Genomic DNA, 19,111 nt, shown 5'->3' on the forward strand with positions numbered 1-19,111 from the left:
ACTCTTTACCCCAGAGCCCATACTCCAGATGGGGGTCCTACCCAGCCTCTCCTGGAAACCTGCAGACTGGCACCCAGGGAGCTTCTGAAAGACCAGGGAGGCCGAGGCTGCTCAGGCAAACATTTTATTGGAGAAGAGCATCTGATGGGTGAGGTTGGGAGGGTCACCCCCCCATTTCCCCCCCAAGGCAGAAACCAGGGAAGCCTTGCTCTCTTCACCCTCTCACTTGCTGCGGTAGAAGGTGCTCCCGCCAAGCCTAGAGTGAAACAGGAGGGAGGGAAATGTCAAAATTTATATTGGCATGATTGATGTCTCTCCCCCCCCCAGGCTGAGCATCCCATTCCCCACCCCATTCCCTCCTCCCATCCACGCAGGTGAGAATGAAAAGGGAGGGCAAAGGAAATGGAGGCTTCTGGTTCTCAGAGGCGGCCAGGGCCGGGAAATGACAAGACCCAAAGAAGGCTGGGCGAATTCTCCTGGGTCTTTGGGGGCTTTCCCGTCAAGCAGCTCCATCCAGGTGGCTGCAAAAATGGCCTCTTTGGAGGGGAGCAGCAGAGCTGCAAGCCTTGCGCTCCAGGAAGGCAGCCAGGTGGCCTCTTTGCCCCCTACAAATATGGGGCTGTGCTGTGCTCTCCGATTTGAGTAGAGCAATTAGTGCCAACTCTCCAAGTGTTGCCAGCTGTGGGAAACCTGGACTGTGGTGCCATCCAAACCACACTTGTCAGTGAGAAGGACCTGGGGAACCTCATGAAAAGCTTTGCTGCCTTCCTTTGTGGGGGAAGTGGCAGAAACAGAGTCTCCTAGACTCAAAATGCCAGCCTCTCCTGCAGGAGCTGCCCCGAGAGAGGTAAACCATTGGGGCACCCTTGCAAGAGCCACTTTGGGGGGTGGAAGAGAGAGAAAAAGAAGAGGTGCTCAGGGCCCTTCCAGTTAGGGGGTGCAGCAGTTCAGCCCCTGCGTTTCCTTACCTGATCGCCTGCCAATCGTCTGCTGCGGATCCAACCTTCTCACGCTGCAGCCAGTTTGTCCTCAGCTGCTCCTTTCCGTTCTTGTCCACAAAACACTGGCCCACAAAGACTGAGATGGGTCCTGTCAGATCAAAGTTGTTGTACCAATTAGGGGGGGGGATATAGTTCGCATGAAGACCCCCCCTCACCTATGCTACTTTTAGATTGGGGATGTTTTATAGGCTCCAAAATATTTGGGCATCTCCATCTGATGCGGGGGGGGTGGGTGGGTAGGAGGGAGGACATTCAGTGAAAGAATCTGCAAGAGGCAGATCTCAGGAAGGGGCGATCCACTTGATTCCTTCTTCCCGTTCTATTTGCTTCCACAACAAAGACTGAGAGGCTCTACCAAAGAAGAGGAAGTCGCCTACGGTGAAGCCAAAGGTGGGGTTGGGCCACTGTGGCTCGGGCCACTGGTACTTCTTGCCCTGCAGCGGGTATGGACGGATGCGCGGTGTCGGATAGAGAGAGAAGGTGCCATTGAACACCCCCGTGTCACTGACGCTGTTGATCTCTATGGTGGAGTTGAGGTCATTCTTCCAGATGCCGATCAGGGAGCACTAAAAAAGAGCGGGAGGGGGGAGGAAAGCGTGTCAGGGTAATAGCCAAGCCCAGCTGTCCAACAGGTAGAGACTCTCACTCCATTCTCTCCGGGGGATCTGAAAACACCCGTTGCTCACACGTGCCCGACCCCCGGGGATGCCCACGCCGGGTCGGGCTGGCAAAGGCGGCCCGTCCCAAAGTCTGTCGGTCGAGGCGCCTGCCAGACCGCGTCCGGGACGGCACCCCGCGGGTGGATCGCTCTGCCATCTGCGCAGCGAGCGAGAGAACCAGCCCCGCCGGCAGGCTGCCGAAGTCGCGGCCGAGCACGGAGGAGGAAACGCTTGACCGGTCGGCCGTCGGGGACCCAGGGCCTCTGGCGCTCAGCGCGACGGCACCGGTGCGATCAACCCCGAGGAAGCGGCACCCTCTGCGCAGCCCGCCGGCTCCCACCAGCTGCTCCTGCCGCCCACCCGAGCAGAGGCTGGTGTGTGTGTGGGGGGGGCTTTCCACACGGGAGGCTGGGACCCTCCGCCTCCCACCCCGCATCTGACCTCCGAGTTTTGGGGTTCGGCAAAGGTTCCCGAACAGCAGAGCAGGAAAGCGAGGAGCCCCAGAGCTGCCAGGCCAATCGCCATGGTGGCCTCCAGGAATCTAGACGTGCCAGCCCCAGGCGGGACGCCCCTTATAAAGCCCCGCTCGCACCCGCTCCCTCCCCTTTCAGCTGCCGCCTCCCTCCACCACCCCCAGCGGCTGGGAGGGGCGGGATCCCCGTCCGAGGGGCGGAGGCTTCTGCGAAATCGCTGGTCCTGCTGCGAGCGCTGAGCAGCACTTGGGCAGGAAGAGGGGCGGGGGGGCATTTCTTCTCGGGACCCCCACCGCCTCTGACCCAACACGGGCATTCTTACTCACCTCCTGCTCCTCCTCCTCCTCCTCCTCAATTAGCTTCCCCAATTAGCTTAAAGCCCGGGCTTTCTCCTCAGCTCCTCAGCCCGGCAAAACCTCATCAGCTTCTCCTTGGGTTCCCACAGCAGCCTTGTTATTATGGCTAGCTGAGCTTACATCCCCCCTCCCCCCATGCACCTGATTCCTAAAGGTAAGAAAAGCCTATTAAAGGAATGGAGAAAATGGCTGCGTTTTCATCAGTTGTCAGAGCGGGAGAATACAATGTCAGCAGCGTTGACATCCGGTGGTGGTGGGGGGCTTACAAGAAGGACAGATCCTTCAATTCAAACAAAATCATAGGTTAGGGGTCACCCCTTGGTTTGTTATGGTGTTTCTCATAGAATTTATTAATGAGCCTGTCGGCTTTTACATCACTAGATTTTACCCAAGTGGCTTCAATCAAAGGGTATCCTTTCCTCTGCACTAAGTACTGTAACTTTCCCTTAAAAAGTCAAGAATCAAGAATAGGCTTCCCTTCATAATGAGTCTGCCCGGCTGGCTACCAGGAGAGGCCCAGGTGCCTTCTTAGGGGGAGGCCGTAAGGTGGAGCCCCGAGACAGGCTCAGCAGTTAGCTAGAAACTATTTCCACACTTACCTGAAGAAGCCAAAGAGGTTGGCCACAAACGGTTCAGTTATAACAATTTTGCAAGTGGGGCCATTAGAGGAACAGAAAAAGTAACGTGGCATTTTGCTTAAAGGTCCAGAGGCAAAAAGCTCCACCTTAGCATGTCAAAAAACAGCCCCAGAATTCAGACCTTATTTTATTTTGATAAGTTTTTATGCCACCCATCTCACTAATATAGCAACTCTGGTTGGCTTACATTGTAATAAAAGTTTAAAAGTGCTAAAAAGAAATGAAACCAGAATAAAGAGATTAAAAGTTAAGAACCCAGGTGATGGACATTCTGGGGCTAAGAATCTTGTCTACCCTGTGAGACACCCCCAGGCTACCCTACCCTGTTAGGGACCCAGGCTGAGCGGCAGAGCCAGGTTTTCAGGCTCTTCCAGAAGGCCAGGATTGTGTTCTTGTGTGTCTGAGGGAAGGGGAAAATCTCACCTCCGATGGTAGAATATTCGGGGGGGGGCACAGCAGAAAATGCTCTTCTCCTGGAGGCCAGCAGCAGAAATTCTTTGGCCAATGGGATCCAAATTAGGCTGCTTCCACTGTTCCTATTGGGGTGAGGCAGTTCTGCACATACTGCACCTGCACCCCATGAGACACTCCCCAGGGTACCCCCAGGGTACCCTACCCTACCCTGTCATGTTGAGGCTCTTCCTCTGTTTCCTCTTGTAGCCAATTCTGTCACCACGGAGGTGCACCAGCAAATGGGTAATCTGAGGCACAACTGGAAGAGATGCTCACAAGAGAAGATAAAAGCAAAGGAAAAGGGGGAGGTTGGCTGGATCAGTGGTCCAAGGAAGGAGTGGATCTGCTGGTTGGAGATGAACAAGGAAGAGGCAAAGAGCAGAGCTGCTGCTTCCCTGGGTCTTCTCCCCCAAGACTCCAGATGGAGCTGGGAAGAATCACCAGCAGGGACCAGGAGACAAGAGAGGGAGGGAGAGAGAGGCAGAGAGAGAGACAGAGAGACACACATAGACACAGACACAGGGAGACAGACAGAGACAGAAAGACAGAGACAGAGAGAGCATATATAGTACCTGCAGGATGGCAGGTACTATATATGAAAAAAACCACATGGATGTGGATGGATCCCAATGATGTTGCCTTATGAACACACACACACACACACACACACACCAACACACACACACACACACACACAGAGAGAGAGAGAGAGAGAGAGAGAGAGAGAGAGAGAGAGAGAGAGAGAGAGAGAGAGAGAGAGAGAGAGAGAGAGAGCATGTGTGAGTTGAAGTCTCCAAGCCAGGATGTTCAGGAGTCTCAAAGGAGCTCCTGGGGCCATCTCAGACCCATCATATTTTAGTGCTTAGCAGGAGCATCAAGGGTTTGGGGTGACCCCAAATCAACCTGATATTTTTTTACACACTCTCTGATTTAGTTGATTATGGGAATGCAGCGGACATTATGTAATTTGACCAGCAAAACATTTGACAAATATCAATGAAATCCTGGTGAAGAAGAAGAAGAAGAAGGCAACCTATGGCTGGCCTACACTACCATCACATGGTGGAGAGATCAAACTCAACAAGGGCTTATTAAATGCTCCAGATCTGATTGAGAGGAAGTGAGGAATTCCAGGGCTCCATTTTACGCCTTGTGCTGTTTGACGTATTTATAATTAGGTTAGGAGTTAGAAAACATTGTAATCAGTTTTGGACATGATACCAAATGGGGGGATATAAAATACTTCAGAGGGCAGAATGAAGATTTCAAAGGATCTTTAAAAGCTGGAATAATGGGCAAAAATCAGAATGATTAATTTCAACAGGGATAAATGCAAAGTCCAATATTTGTATAGAAACAAGAATCAAAGGCATGAATGCAGGATGGCAGGTAGTATAGATAGAAAACTGATACGGGATCCGGCCGAAGGAGGTTTACTATGGACCATCTGGGCAGGCAGAAGATACAGGCCAGGTCGTTCTGCATCAGATGAGCAGAGAGGCTATCAGAGAGGCCTGCAAGACGTAGAGAAGCCGATTCCTGAGACGTTTTGAGCAAGCGAGAGAAGGGGGTCAAACGAAAGGGAAAAAGCCTTTAAAGCGAGGCTGCTGCGGATTCCGACGTTAAGAGGAGGGGAGGCTGAGACCCTCAACCGACACACCTGATGGGGAGGGAATATCTCCGCTTTCTCACCTCCCGCTTCCTAGGCCAACTTTCTTCAGGGGGGCGTTTTGCATTCCCTTCTTTGCTCGCTCCGAATGGAACCGCTGAATCCGGCTGCCTTCACGTGTTCACTTCTCGGGCGCCGCACCGCGTCTAACCGCAGGCAATAGGGAGACAGAGCCTCTACCTGTTGGACAGCTGGGCTTGGCCAGCGCCATGAACCGCTTTCCTCCCCCCTCCCGCTCTCCTTTGGTGCTCCCTGACCGGCACCTGGAAGAATGACCTCGCCTCCACCATGGAGATCAACAGCGTCAGTGACACGGGGGTGTTCAGCGGCCTCTACCAAACGGCAGTCTCGGCCTCCGACGTGCCCATCCGGCCACCCCCGCTGCAGGGCGTCCAGCACAAAGGGGCACCAACCCAACTTTGGCTTCACCCTCAACTGGAGCTTCTCTGGTGGAGCCCCTCACTATTTGGTGTGGAAGCAAATGGAACAGGAGGGAGGGAATCTAATGGAGTGTTATGGTTCCGGCTAATGAAACACTTCAAAGAACTTCCAGGCATTGAATTTCCTAAAAGTAATTTATTGTTACAAAATGTCGGCACAGGCACAACTTGAAATTTATGCTAAGAACTGAAATTCATTTCCTCTGAGCAGTTAAATTATCAGCATGTTCCCTCCCTAAATTAGCTGTCATATATCACGTTATCCAGCTAATGTGAAGGTCAAAGGTTTTCTTCCTCTTTCTTTCCCGGGCTTTCCCCCCCCCCACCCTCTTCTGCTCTGCATTAACCCTAAAAATACCAGACAGTTCTGCATATTGTCAAAGCAAGAATATACAGTATTTGCTATCTCCCCTTCCTGAGGTCTGCCTCTTACAGATTCTTTCACTGATTGTTCCCCCTCCCACTCACCCACCTCGCATCAGCTGGACCTGCCCAAATATTTTGGAGCCCATAAAACTTTCCCACGTAAAGGTAGCGGGGGTCTTTATGGGAAATCCCCCCCCCCAAATTGGTACAAGAACTTTGACCTGCCAGTGACTCTCCTCCCTCAGGATCCACCCCTGTCTTTGTGGGCCAGTCTCTGGTGGAGGAGAAGGGAAAGCAGCAGCTGGAGGCAACCTGGCTGCTGTGTGGGGAGGTGGGATCGGCAGCAGAGGATTGGGGGGGGCGACCCAGTAAGGAAAAGCAGGGGCTGAACTGCTGTGCCCCCTAACTGGAAGGGCCCTGGACACTTCTCTTTTTCTCTCTCTCCCCCCCCCTGCCAAAGTGGCTCTTGATAGGATCCCCCAAAGGTTTGCCTCTCTCGGGGACGTTTCCTCACCCAGGGCTGAGCAGCTCCTGTGAGAGAGGCTGGCATTTTGAGTCTAGGAGACTCCACTTCTGCCACTCCCCCCACAAAGAAACACAGCAAAGCTTTGGAGGAGCTTCCCCAGGTCCTTCTCACTGACAAGTGTGGTTTGCCTGGCACCACAGTCTGGTGGGCCCACAGCAGGCAACACTTGGAGAGTTGGCATTAATTGCTCTACTCAAATCGGAGAGCAGTAGCCCAGCACAGTCCCCATATTTCTATGGGGCTAAGAGGCCACCTGGGTGCCTTCCCTGAGCGCAAGGCCTGCAGCTCTGCTGCTCCCCTCCAAAGAGGCCACCTTCTTGGACACCTGGACGGAGCTGCTTCAAGGGAGGCCCCCAAAGACCCAAAGACCCAGGAGACTTCGCCCAGCCTGCTCTGGGTCAGTGTCCTTCCCCTCATCAGAGGTGGCCTGCAATGCATGGCTGGGGACTTACCTGGCCCTGACCGCCCCTGAGAACCAGCAGCATCCATTTCCTTTGCCCCCCCTTTCATTGTCACATGGAATGGGATGGAGGGTGGGATGCTCTTGCCTGGGGGGGTAACACACCAATCACGCCACCATGAATTTTGACATTTCCCTCCCTCCTGCTTCATTGTAGAGTTCGCATGGACACCTTCTAATGCACTGAGTAAAGCTGAAGAGAGCAAGGCTTCCATGGTTTCTTCCTGGGGGGGGGCATGGAGGGCGACCCTTCCTATCTCTTCCATCAGAAGCTCTTCTGCAATAAAATGTTTGCCTGAGCAGCCTCAGCTTCCCTGGTCTTTCAGAAACTCCCTGGGTGCCAGTCTGCAGGTTTCCAGGAGAGGCTGGGAAGGATCCCCACCTGGAGGGGGGCTCAAAGCTAACTCTGGGGTACAGAGTTTCTACTTGTCTCTACTACTGCTCTGCACTTTACACAGCCTTTGGCCTTGAAGACTTTGGGAACCTGCAGCTAATTCACTGAGGATCTGACCAATTATTTTATTAGGAAGTCCTCAAAGGGTTTTGCAAAGGAGCCATGAATTAACTTCACCCAGAGCTGCTCCATCCTAATCACTTGGCCCAAGCTTAGCTGGATAGAGTCATTGTTAGAACCAGCAGTTAGCTGGAACCTATTTCGACACTTATCTGAAGAAGCCAAAGAGGTTGACCACAAACGGTTCACTAATAACAACTGGATTTGAAATCAAGAATTTTGCAAGTGGAGCAGTTAGAGGAACAAGAAAAAGTAACATGGCATCTTTGCTTAAAGGTCCAGAGGCAAAAAGTTCCACCTTAGCATGTCAAAAAAACAACCCCAGAAACGAGAGCGTATTTTATTTTAATAACTTTTTATGTCACCCATCTCACTAATACAGCAACTCTGGTTGGCTTACATTGTAATAAAAATTAAAAAGTGCTAAAAAGAAATGAAACTGGAATAAAGAGATTGAAAGTTAAGTACCAAGGTGTTGGACATTCTGGGGGTAAGAATCTTGTCTACCCCATGAGACACCCCCAGGGTACCCTACCCTATCAGGATCCCAGGCTGAGTGGCTAAGCCAGGTTTTCAGGCTCTTCCAGAAGGCCAGGATTGTGTTTGTGTTTGTGTGTTTGTGGGAATCTCACCTCTGGTAGTAGAATATTCTTGGGGGGGGCACAGCAGAAAAGGCATTCTCCTGGAGCCCAGCAGCAGAAATTCTTTGGCCAGTGGGATCCAAATTAGGCTGCTTCCACTGGAAGGAGAGGCACCAGCTAGTCCCATTGGGGTGAGACAGTTCCTCAGATACCCCAGAACCTCACTAAGTGCAACCCCCCCCCATGCTTGTTATGGGATGTTACCCATCTGCATGTGTCTTTAGCAGATCAGGATGAAATACCAAGAAATTCTTACATTACTTTTATTACAAAGTTACAGTAACAGAACCTTGCAAGGCTGAATCCACCTCCCTCTCTTCATCTTCCTGAAAGGGAAGAAAGTCCTTAGGTCTGAGACCCTTCCTCAAATTTCCTTTCTGCCTTGGACATATTTTATTTTTCATCTGATCGTCATTTAGTTTGAGTCTCTTTCTCCTGTTTCCTCTTGTAGCCCATTCTGTCACCAGGGAGGTGCACCAGCAAATGGGTAATCTGAGGCACAACTGGAAGAGATGCTCACAAGAGAAGATAAAAGCAAAGGAAAGGGGGGGGGGTTGCTGGATCAGTGGTCCAAGGAAGGGAAAGGAAGGAGTGGATCTCTTCCCTGGTTGGAGATGAACAAGGATGAGGCAAAGAGCAGAGCTGCTCCATCCCTGGGTCTTCTCCCCCAAGAGTCCACATGGAGCTGGACAGAATCACCAGCAGGGACCAGGAGACAAGAGGGAGGAAGGGAGAGACACAGAGAGAGAGAGAGACAGAGAGAGAGAGAGAGAGAGAGAGAGAGACAGAGACAGAGACAGAGACACAGGCAGGTTGTGAGGAGGCAGCTTTGCTTGATAAGAGTCATTGTTGGACCCAACAGTTAGCTAGCACCTATTTCAATACTTACCTGAAGAAGCCAAAGAGGTTGGATAGAAACGGTTCAGTTATAACAATTGGATTTGCAATCAAGAATTTTGCAAGTGGAGCAGTTAGAGGAACAAGAAAAAGTAACTTGGCATTTTGGCTTAAAGGTCCAGAAGCAAAAAACTGCACCTTAGCATGTCAAAAAACACCCCCAGAAGTAGAGAGCATGTTTTATTTTAATAACTTTTTATGTCACCCATCTCACTAATACAGCAACTCTGGGTGGCTTACAATGTAATAAATGTTAAAAAGTGCTAAAAAGAATAGAAACTAGAATAAAGAGATTAAAAGTTAAGAACCAAGGTGATGGACAGCCTGGGGGCAAGACACACTCAGGGTACCCTATCCTGTCAGGGCCCCAGGCTGAGCAGCTGAGCCAGGCAAAGAGCAGAGCTGCTACTTCTCTGCGTCTTCTCCTCCCCCCCCCAGAGTCCAGATGGAGCTGGGCAGAATCACCAGCAGGGACCAGGAGAGAAGGGGGGGGAGACAGGGAGGGAGAGATGGAGAGAGAGACAGAGAGAGCATGGGTGAGTTGAAGTCTTCAAGGCAGGATGTCAGGAGTCTCAAAAGAGCTCCTTTGGCCATCTCAGACCCATCATATTTTAGTGCTTAGCAGGACCATCAAGGGTTTGGGGTGACCCCAAATCAATCTGATATTTTTTGACACACTGTCTGATTTAGTTGATTATGGGAATGCAGTGGACATTATGTACCTTGACTTCAGCAAAACAATTGAGAAATATCAATGAAATCCTGGTGAAGAAGAAGAAGAAGGCAACCTGTGGCTGGCATACACTACCATTAAATGGATAGAGCCGGTGGAGAGTTCAAATCCAACCAGGGCTTATTAAAGACTCCAGATCTGATTGACAGGAAGTGATGAATTGCAGGGCTTGTGCTGTTTGACATATTTACAATTAATAAATTATAATTAATAACTAATTTTTCGCCGAGCCCTGAAGGCCTATCTATTCCGTGCGGCCGGCCTGGCGTAGTTTGATTATGTTTTAGTGGGGGTTTTGTACGGGGTATTTTTAGAGCAGGCCTGTTATTTAATTTGATTTTAGAACAGAAACTTGCGTATATTTATCGTGGTTTTTATTATCGCCTGTTCACCGCCCTGAGTCCCGTAAGGGAGATAGGGCGGTATATAAATTCAATAAATAATAATAATAGTAATAATTAAGTTAGTTTTGGAGTTAAAAAATTGTAATCAGTTTTGGAAATTACAAAATGGGGGGTTGTAAAATACTTCAGAGGGCAGAATGAAGATTTCAAAGGATCTTTAAAAGCTGGAATAATGGACAAAAATCAGAATGATTAATGTCAACAGGGATAAATGCAAAGTCCAACATTTGTGTAGAAAGAAGAATCAAAGGCATTAATGCAGGATGGCAGGTAGTATAGAAAACCAATTCCCATAATCAACTAAATCAGACAGTGTATCAAAAAATATCAGGTTGATTTGGCGTCACCCCCAAACCCTTGATGCCCCTACTAAGCACTAAAATATGATGGGTCTGAGATGCCCCCAGGAGCTCCTTTGAGACTCCTGGACAACCTGGCTTAGAGAGTTCAACTCACCCATGTTCTCTCTGTCTCTCTCACTCTCTCCCTCCCTCTCTCTCTCTGCCTCTCTCTCTCTGCCTCTCTCTCCCTCCCTCTCTTGTCTCCTGGTTCCTGCTGGTGATTCTGCCCAGCTCCATCTGGAGTCTTGGGGGAGAAGACCCAGGGAAGGAGCAGCTCTGCTCTTTGCCTCTTCCTTGTTCATCTGCAACCAGGTCCTCCTGGCAGCAGATCCACTCCTTCCTTGGACCACTGATCCAGCCAAACCCCCCCCCCTTCCTTTGCTTTTATCTTCTCTTGTGAGCATCTCTTCCAGTTGTGCATCAGATTACCCATTTGCTGGTGCACCTCCTTGGTGACAAAATGGGCTACAAGAGGAAACAGGAGGAGGAGCCTCAACCTAAATGAGGATCAGATGAAAAAAACTGTGTCCAAAGTAGAAATGAAATTTGAGGAAGGGTCTCAGGCCTAATGACTTTCTTCCCTTTCAGGAAAATGAAGAGAGGGAGGTGGATTCAGTTCTGGGGTATCTGAGGAACTGCCTCACCCCAATGGGACTAATTGGCCCCTCTCCTTCCAGTGGAAGCAGCCTAATTTGGATCCCACTGGCCAAAGAATTTCTGCTGCTGGGCTCCAGGAGAAGAGCCTTTTCTGCTGCCCGCCCAATAATATTCTACCACCAGAGGTGAGATTTCCCCACACACACACACACACAAAGACACAATCCTGGCCTTCTGGAAGAGCCTGAAAACCTAACTCTGCCGCTCAGCCTGGGTCCCTAACATGGTAGGGTACCTTGGGGGCGTCTTACAGGGTAGACAAGATTCTTAGCCCCAGAATTTCCATCACCTGGGTTCTTCACTTTTAATCTCTTTATTCTAGTTTTATTTCTTTTTAGCACTTTTTAATTTTTATTACAATGTAAGCCAACCAGAGTTGCTGTATTAGTGAGATGGGTGACATAAAAAGTTATTATAATAAAATACGCTCTCCACTTCTGGGGTTGTTTTTTGACATGCTAAGGTGGAGCTTTTTGCCTCTGGACCTTTAAGCAAAATGCCACGTTACTTTTTCTTGTTCCTCTAACTGCCCCACTTGCAAAATTCTTGATTGCAAATCCAGTTGTTATAACTGAACCGTTTGTGGCCAACCTCTTTGGCTTCTTCAGGTAAGTGTGGAAATAGTTTCTAGCTAACTACTGAGCCTGTCTCGGGGCTCCACCTTAGGACCTCCCCCTAAGAAGGCACCTGGGCCTCTCCTGGTAGCCAGCCGGGCAGACTCATTATGAAGGGAAGCCTATTCTTGATTCTAGACTTTTTAAGGGAAAGTTACAGTACTTAGTGCAGAGGAAAGGACACCCTTTGACTGAAGCCACTTGGGTAAAATCTAGTGATGTAAAAGCCGACAGGCTCATTAATAAATTCTATGAGAAACACCCTAACAAACCAAGGGGCGACCCCTAACCTATGATTTTGTTTGAATTGAAGGATTTGTCTTTTTTTAAGGGGGGGGCGCGGATGTCAAGGCTGCTAACATTGGATGTTCTCGCTCTGAGAACTGATGAAAATGCAGCCATTTTCTCTATTCCTTTAATATGCTTTTTCTTAGGATTAGAAATCAGGTGCATGGGGGGAGGGGGCATGTAAGCTCAGCTAGCCATAATAACAAGGCTGCTGTGGGAACCCAAGGACAAGCTGATAAGGTTTTGCCGGGCTGAGGAGCTGAGGAGAAAGCCCGGGATTTAAGCTAATTGGGGAGGAGGAGGAGAGTAAGAATGCCCGTGTTGGGTCAGAGGCGGTGGGGTGCCCGAGAAGAAATGCCCCCCCCGCCCCTCTTCCTGCCCAAGTGCTGCTCAGCGCTCGCAGCAGGACCAGCGATTTCGCAGAAGCCTCCGCCCCTCGGACGGGGATCCCGCCCCTCCCAGCCGCTGGGGGTGGTGGAGGGAGGCGGCAGCTGAAAGGGGGGGAGAGCGGGTGCGAGCGGGGCTTTATAAGGGGCGTCCCGCCTGGGGCTGGCACGTCTAGATTCCTGGAGACCACCATGGCGATTGGCCTGGCAGCTCTGGGTCTCCTCGCTTTCCTGCTCGGCTTTCCCGGAACCTTTGCCGAACCCCAAAACTCGGAGCCAGCCGCCAAGGTCAGATGCGGGGTGGGAGGCGGAGGGTCCCAGCCGCCCGTGTGGAAAGCCCCCCCCCACACACACACATCAGCCTCTGCTCGGGTGGGCGGCAGGGGCAGCTGGTGGGAGCCGGCGGGCTGCGCAGAGGGTGCCGCTTCCTCGGGGTTGATCGCACCCGATGCCGTCGCGCTAAGAGGCCCTCGATCTCCGACGGACAGTCGGCCGAGCGTGTCCTCCTCCGTGCTCGGCCGCGGCTTCGGCAGCCTGCCGGCGGGGCTGCTGCTCTCGCTCGCTGCGCTGCTGGCAGAGCGATCCACCCGCGGGGTGCCGTCCCGGACGCGGTCTGGCAGGCGCCTCGACCTACGGATTTTGGGATGGCCGCTATTCTCAGCCCGACGCGGCGTGGGCAGCCCGGGGATCGGGCAAGTGGGAGTAGCGGGTGTTTTCAGATTCCACGGAGAAAATGGAGGCAGAGTCTCTACCTGTTGGATAGCTGGGCTTGGCTAGCGCCGTGAGCCGCTTTCCTCCCCTCTCCCGCTCTCCTTTAGTGCTCCCTGAGCGGCAGCTGGAAGGATGACCTCAACTCCACCATAGAGATCAACAGCGTCAGTAGCACGGGGGTGTTCAGCGGCGTCTACCAACAGGCAGTCTCGCCCTCCGACGATTCCGACTCTCCATCCCCGCTGCAGGGCACCCAGTTCCAGGGGCCACAGCCTGTCTTTTTCTTCACCATCAACGGGAGCTTCTCTGGTAGAGCCACTCACTATTTGGTGTGGAAGCAAATAGAACGGGAGGAGGGAATCTTGTGGATCGCCCCTTCCTTAGATCTACATCTTGCAGATTATTTCCCCTCCCCCACCCCATCAGCTGGAGCAGCCCAAAGTTTTTCAAGCCCAACCTAAAGGTAGCATCGGTGAGCGGGGGTCCTTATGGGATATATATCCCCCACAATTGGTACAACAGTTTTGACCTGCCAGTGAGTCTCTGACCGATTCCTCCCTCAGAATCCATCACCATCTTTGTGGGCCAGTGTCTGGTGGGCAGGGACGGAGAGGAGCAGCTGAAGACAACCTCGCTGCTGCGTGTGAAGGTTGGATCCGTAGCAGAGGATTGGAACGCGATCCTGTAAGGAAAGGCAGGGACTGAACTGCTGTGCCCCCTAACTGGAAGGGCCCTGGGCACCTCTCTTTTTCTCTCTCTTCCCCCCCCCCCAAAGTGGCTCTTGAAAGGACGACCAGGACGACCCAATGGTTTGCCTCTCGGGGACGTTTCCTCACCCAGGGCTGAGCAGCTCCTGTGAGAGAGGCTGGCATTTTGAGTCTAGGAGACTCCACTTCTGCCACTTCCCCCACAAAGAAACAGAGCAAAGCTTTGGAGGAGCTTCCCCAGGTCCTTCTCACTGACAAGTGTGGTTTGCCTGGCGCCACAGTCTGGTGGGCCCACAGCAGGCAACACTTGGAGAGTTGGCATTAATTGCTCTACTCAAATTAAAGAGCAGTAGCCCAGCACAACCCCCATATTTGTATGGGGCAAAGAGGCCACCCGGGTGCCTTCCCTGAGCGCAAGGCCTGCAGCTCTGCTGCTCCCCTCCAAAGAGGCCACCTTCTCGGACACCTGGACGGAGCTGCTTCAAGGGAGGCCCCCAAAGACCCAAAGACCCTGGAGACTTAGCCCAGCCTGCTCTGGATCAGTGTCCTTCCCCTCATCAGAGGTGGCCTGCAATGCATGGCTGGGTACTTACCTGGCCCTGACCGCCCCTGAGAACCAGCAGCATCCATTTCCTTTGCCCCCCCTTTTCATTCTCACGTGAGTGGTGGGAGGAGGGAATGGGGTGGGGTGGAATGTTCAGCCTGGGGGGGGGACACCAATCATAAATAAATAAATGCCAATATGAATTTTGACATTTCCCTCCCTCCTGCTTCCTTGTAGCTTTGCTGCCAGCACTTTCTACCGCAGCAAGTGAGAGGGTGAAGAGAGCAAGGCTTCCCGGTATCTGCCTTGGGGGAGAAATGGGGGGGTGACCCTTCCTATCTCTCCCAGGAGACGCTCTTCTGCAATAAAATGCTTGCCTGAGCAGCCTCGGCCTCCCTGGTCTTTCAGAAGCTCCCTGGGTGCCAGTCTGCAGGTTTCCAGGAAAGGCTGGGTGGGACCCCCATCGGGGGGGGGGCTCAAAGCTAACTCTCGGGTACAGAATCTCTACATGTCTCTACTACTCATCTACTATTGGTCTGCACTTTACACAGCCTTTGGCCTTGAACACTTTGTGCACCTGCAGCTAATTCACTGAGGATCTGACCAACAATTTTATTAAGAAGTCATTAAAGGGTTTTTGCAAAGGAGCCATGAATGAGCTTCACCCAGACCTCGTCCATCCTAATCACTTGGCCCAAGCTTTGCTTGACAGAGTCATCCTTAGAACCAGCACTTAGCTAGAACCTATTTGGATACTTACCTGAAGAAGCCAAAGAGGTTGGCCACAAACGGTTCACTAATAACACCTGGAATTGCAATCAAGACCTTTGCAAGTGGAGCAGTTAGAGGAACAAGAAAAAGTAACATGGCATTTTTGCTTAAAGGTCCAGAGACAAAAAGCTCCACCTCAGCATGTCAAAACAACAACAACCCAGAAGTAGAGAGCTTATTTTATTTTAATAACTTTTTATGTCACCCATCTCACTAATACAGCAACTCTGGGTGGCTTACAATGTAATAAATGTTAAAAAGTGCTAAAAAGAATAGAAACTAGAATAAAGAGATTAAAAGTTAAGAACCAAGGTGATGGACAGCCTGGGGGCAAGACACACTCAGGGTACCCTAACCTGTCAGGGCCCCAGGCTGAGCGGCTGAGCCAGGCAAAGAGCAGAGCTGCTACTTCTCTGCGTCTTCTCCTCCCCCCCCCAGAGTCCAGATGGAGCTGGGCAGAATCACCAGCAGGGACCAGGAGAGAAGGGGGGGGGGAGACAGGGAGGGAGAGATGGAGACAGAGACAGAGAGAGCATGGGTGAGTTGAAGTCTTCAAGGCAGGATGTCAGGAGTCTCAAAAGAGCTCCTTTGGCCATCTCAGACCCATCATATTTTAGTGCTTAGCAGGACCATTAAGGGTTTGGGGTGACCCCAAACCAACCTGATATTTTTTGACACACTCTCTGATTTACTTGATAATGGGAATGCAGTGGACATTATGTAATTTGACTTCAGCAAATCAATGAAATTCTGGTGAAGAAGAAGAAGGCAACCTGTGGCTGGCGTACACTAACTACCATTACATGGATAGAGCCGGTGAAGAGTTCAAATCCAACAAGGGCTTATTAAAGGCTCCAGATCTGATTGAAAGGAAGTGAGGAATTGCGGGGCTTGTGCTTTTTAACATATTTATAATTAGGTTAGGAGTAAGAAAACGTAATTAGTTTTGGACATGATACCAAATGGGGGGATATAAAATACTTCAGAGGGCAAAATGAAGATTTCAAAGGATCTTTAAAAACTGGAATAATGGGCAAAAATCAGAATGATTAATTTCAACAGGGATAAATGTAAAGTCCAACATTTGTGTAGAAACAAGAATCAAAGGCATGAATGCAGGATGGCAGGTAGTATAGATAGAAAACTGATACGGGATCCTGCCGAAGGAAGTTACTATGGACCATCTGGGCAGGCAGAAGATATAGGCCAGGTCTTTCTGCATCAGATGAGCAGAGAGGTTATCAGGGAGGTCTGCAAGAGTGATAAGGGGAGGGGGCAATTATCAGGGCATCCTGGTTCTCCCTTGCTGACAACTTCATTTAACGCAAGAAAGAGCAAGAGGAAATGAATGATAAGGGGGGGGGGTAATTATCCTAGTCCTCTCTTTCTGACAACTTCATTTGGTGGAGAAAAGAGCAAGAGGAAATGCGATCCTGGACTTAACCGAGAATCCTATGCCGAGTTCAGCACCTCGGAGCTCCCTCTGGACCTTCTCAGGGCGGTCTCTGCTGCCCTCCCCAGGCTGACTCCTTTCCCCAAAGCTTCACAGAGCTGCTGTGGGGCGCGGGGCAGGGCTGGTCCTCGCGAGCCTCCTCATTCCTGTGGGTGCCGTCTGTGCCCCAGCAGGGGCTGGTCGGAAGGGGCCAGGCGGAGATCCCGGGTTCCGGCGGCCGGAAGAGAGGCGGGAGGAGCGGAGCAGTAACGCCGGAACCCAGTTGGCGGCTGCTGTGCCAATAAAACAAGGCTTCTGTTGCCCTGGAAAGGTTTCCTCCCCCCGCCGGGGAATCCAGGCCTCCAGGCCGCCGCCTCTCTTCCACCCGACGGGGAATCCCAGGAACGTAGAGGAGCTGCGGGGGGCGGGGGTGAGACGCCTGCTCAAACTCCACCCCCGGCTGCCCCTGTCCCCCCTGCGCCCCTCCCGGCCCGCTAATTCGCCCTGCCCTCTCCTCCGCATCTGGGTGCCGGGAAAGTTCAATTGCTCCGCCGGCCGGCAGATCGCCAGGCCTCCCGGGGCTCGGGGCTCCATGGGCCGGCGGTAGTTTCGGGCAAGGCGGCTCTGGCGTTAGCACCACAAGGCGCGCAACCCAGCGGCAGAAGGAGGTAGAGCCCCCAGACGGATCCTTGGCCAGGCGCGCGTGAGCCGTCTCGGCCTCTGCCCGGCTCCCTTCCACCGAGCCCTCCCCGCGCCCTTCCCCGGCCCACGCGGCCCGCCTGGTCGCCTCTCCTGCTTGCATCCAGCAGAGCCAGCATGGAAGCGGAACCCACGGTGGCGTCGGCCTCGCTGCCTCCGGCGGTGTCGCCTCAGTCCTGGGAGGAGGAGGGGGAGGAGGAGGAGGAGGAAGCGCCCACGGCTCACGAGGTGGAGGAAGAGCTGATCCTGCCCGCCCCCACCTCCCTGGGGAGTGATGAGGACAGTCTTGCCGTGCTCGACCTCCTGGCAGGAGAAGGGGGAGCTCCCGGACCCCTCCCTGCCCTCCTCGTCCGAGTGGCCGGAGCCGCAGGGCGCGAGCCTGAGCGAGCCGTCCTCCGCGCCGCTGGAGTCCCCCCCTCCTCCTTCTCGCTCTCGCCGTCGCCGCTGTCCCGAAAGGCGCCCTCCGACGGGCTGCGGCCGCGGCTGGAAGAGGCGGAAGGCCGCGGGGAGCAAGCCTGCGCTCCGGCCGGGTTGAGCCCGGGTGAGCAGAGGAAAGCCAAGAAGAAGGGCCCGCCGGCCAAGAAGGGCGCGCCAGGTCAGGGGGGAGTCGGCCAGGGCAGCTGGTCTTCCTGATGATGATGAGGAGAACCCTGGGCAGACAGCCTTCTGCAAGCCCACCCACCCAGCAGGCCCCTCTGTTCCTCTGAAGGTCTCTACATCGGCTGGCGCTCTCCTGAATCCCTTTGGGATCGTTTCCGGGTGGGTGATGAGTCCAAGTGCTTCTGTGGGCACCTGCTGAAGCTGCACCAGGTGTACCTGGGTGAGTATCAAAGCAGGAGATGGGCAGGAGAGGGCCTGGCTGAGACATCCTGCACAAGGTGGCAGCTGTCTTCGGGATGCCCAGATAGGGCAGGGGAGCCCAGACATGGAAGAAGCCTCAGCCACCAAATAAGCAGAAAGTAAGGAGGAATCTGGCAGCAACGTTTCACCCTCTGGCTCTTTTGCCACCATAGAGGAACAGGGCTTTCCTCGGGCAGAACCCATGTTTTTCCTCTTGCTATTTTAATATCATATATTTCACACTGAACAGGTCATATTCAAGGGACTCACTGCAAGTAGTCCTTGACTTACAATGACGTGACCATACTGCGTAACAATGGCAATTCCAGAAATCAATTCCAGGGATTCCTCTTCCTTCCTTCATGCCCCGAGGAGGTGGGCAAGTTCTGGCTTCGGAGAAGAACCGGCTTTGAAGTGGTAGCCTGATGAGCAAAGCGTTGCTAACCACATAGCAAACTGGCAATTGTATAGTTGCTTATTCTTCCCTTGTGACATACAAACTTACTATTCTGAAGATGCTTTCGGATGTTACATTTGTCCATTTTACTTAGGTAAAAACAGTAATTCCTTCATATCAGCTCTAGCCTGGTTACAGAGGATGTACCTGCATGCTTCCCCATGCTGGTTTTACACAAAAGCATTCTTTCACAAGCTGGCACATAGCCAGGATATCCTGTGATGAACTTAGTGGCCCCTCCCACTGACTTGATGAATATAGGGTTCACTAAACAGCTAAACTACATTACCCATAAGCTATCTCTTAAGGAGACAGAGCTTAACACAATTCTCAAGTACATACTCTGGCCAGATGATTACATAACTGGTCCAGCACAGAGGAAATAGAGAATGTGGAACTACCGATGACAGATCAGGGGAATAATTGGCTAAATC

The 19,111-nt window shown here is 52.2% G+C and overlaps 2 protein-coding genes across 2 annotated transcripts; one reads left to right on the top strand and one right to left on the bottom strand.

Moving 5' to 3' along the window:
• Nucleotides 1-222: 222 nt before the first annotated feature.
• On the bottom strand, nucleotides 223-2,185 carry LOC107298133 (avidin-related protein 1-like). The gene is made up of 4 exons (XM_015827495.1): nucleotides 2,102-2,185; nucleotides 1,379-1,567; nucleotides 969-1,063; nucleotides 223-256 (listed from the first exon to the last, which is right to left on the bottom strand). The coding sequence occupies exons 1-4, from the start codon at nucleotides 2,183-2,185 to the stop codon at nucleotides 223-225; spliced, it is 402 nt and encodes a 133-aa protein (XP_015682981.1).
• Nucleotides 2,186-5,501: 3,316 nt separating this feature from the next.
• On the top strand, nucleotides 5,502-14,749 carry LOC114923454 (avidin-related protein 6-like; the record flags this gene model as incomplete). Its single annotated transcript, XM_029286458.1, is given in 4 exon segments — nucleotides 5,502-5,647; nucleotides 5,649-5,698; nucleotides 13,791-13,911; nucleotides 14,716-14,749. Coding segments are annotated over 4 exon segments (351 nt in total), but the record flags the coding sequence as incomplete, so codon positions are not given.
• Between the last annotated feature and the right edge of the window lie 4,362 nt (nucleotides 14,750-19,111).

Source organism: Protobothrops mucrosquamatus, unplaced genomic scaffold (genome assembly GCF_001527695.2).
Source record: "Protobothrops mucrosquamatus isolate PMUCROS unplaced genomic scaffold, P.Mucros_1.0 scaffold3738, whole genome shotgun sequence".
Classification (NCBI taxonomy): Eukaryota; Metazoa; Chordata; class Lepidosauria; order Squamata; family Viperidae; genus Protobothrops; species Protobothrops mucrosquamatus.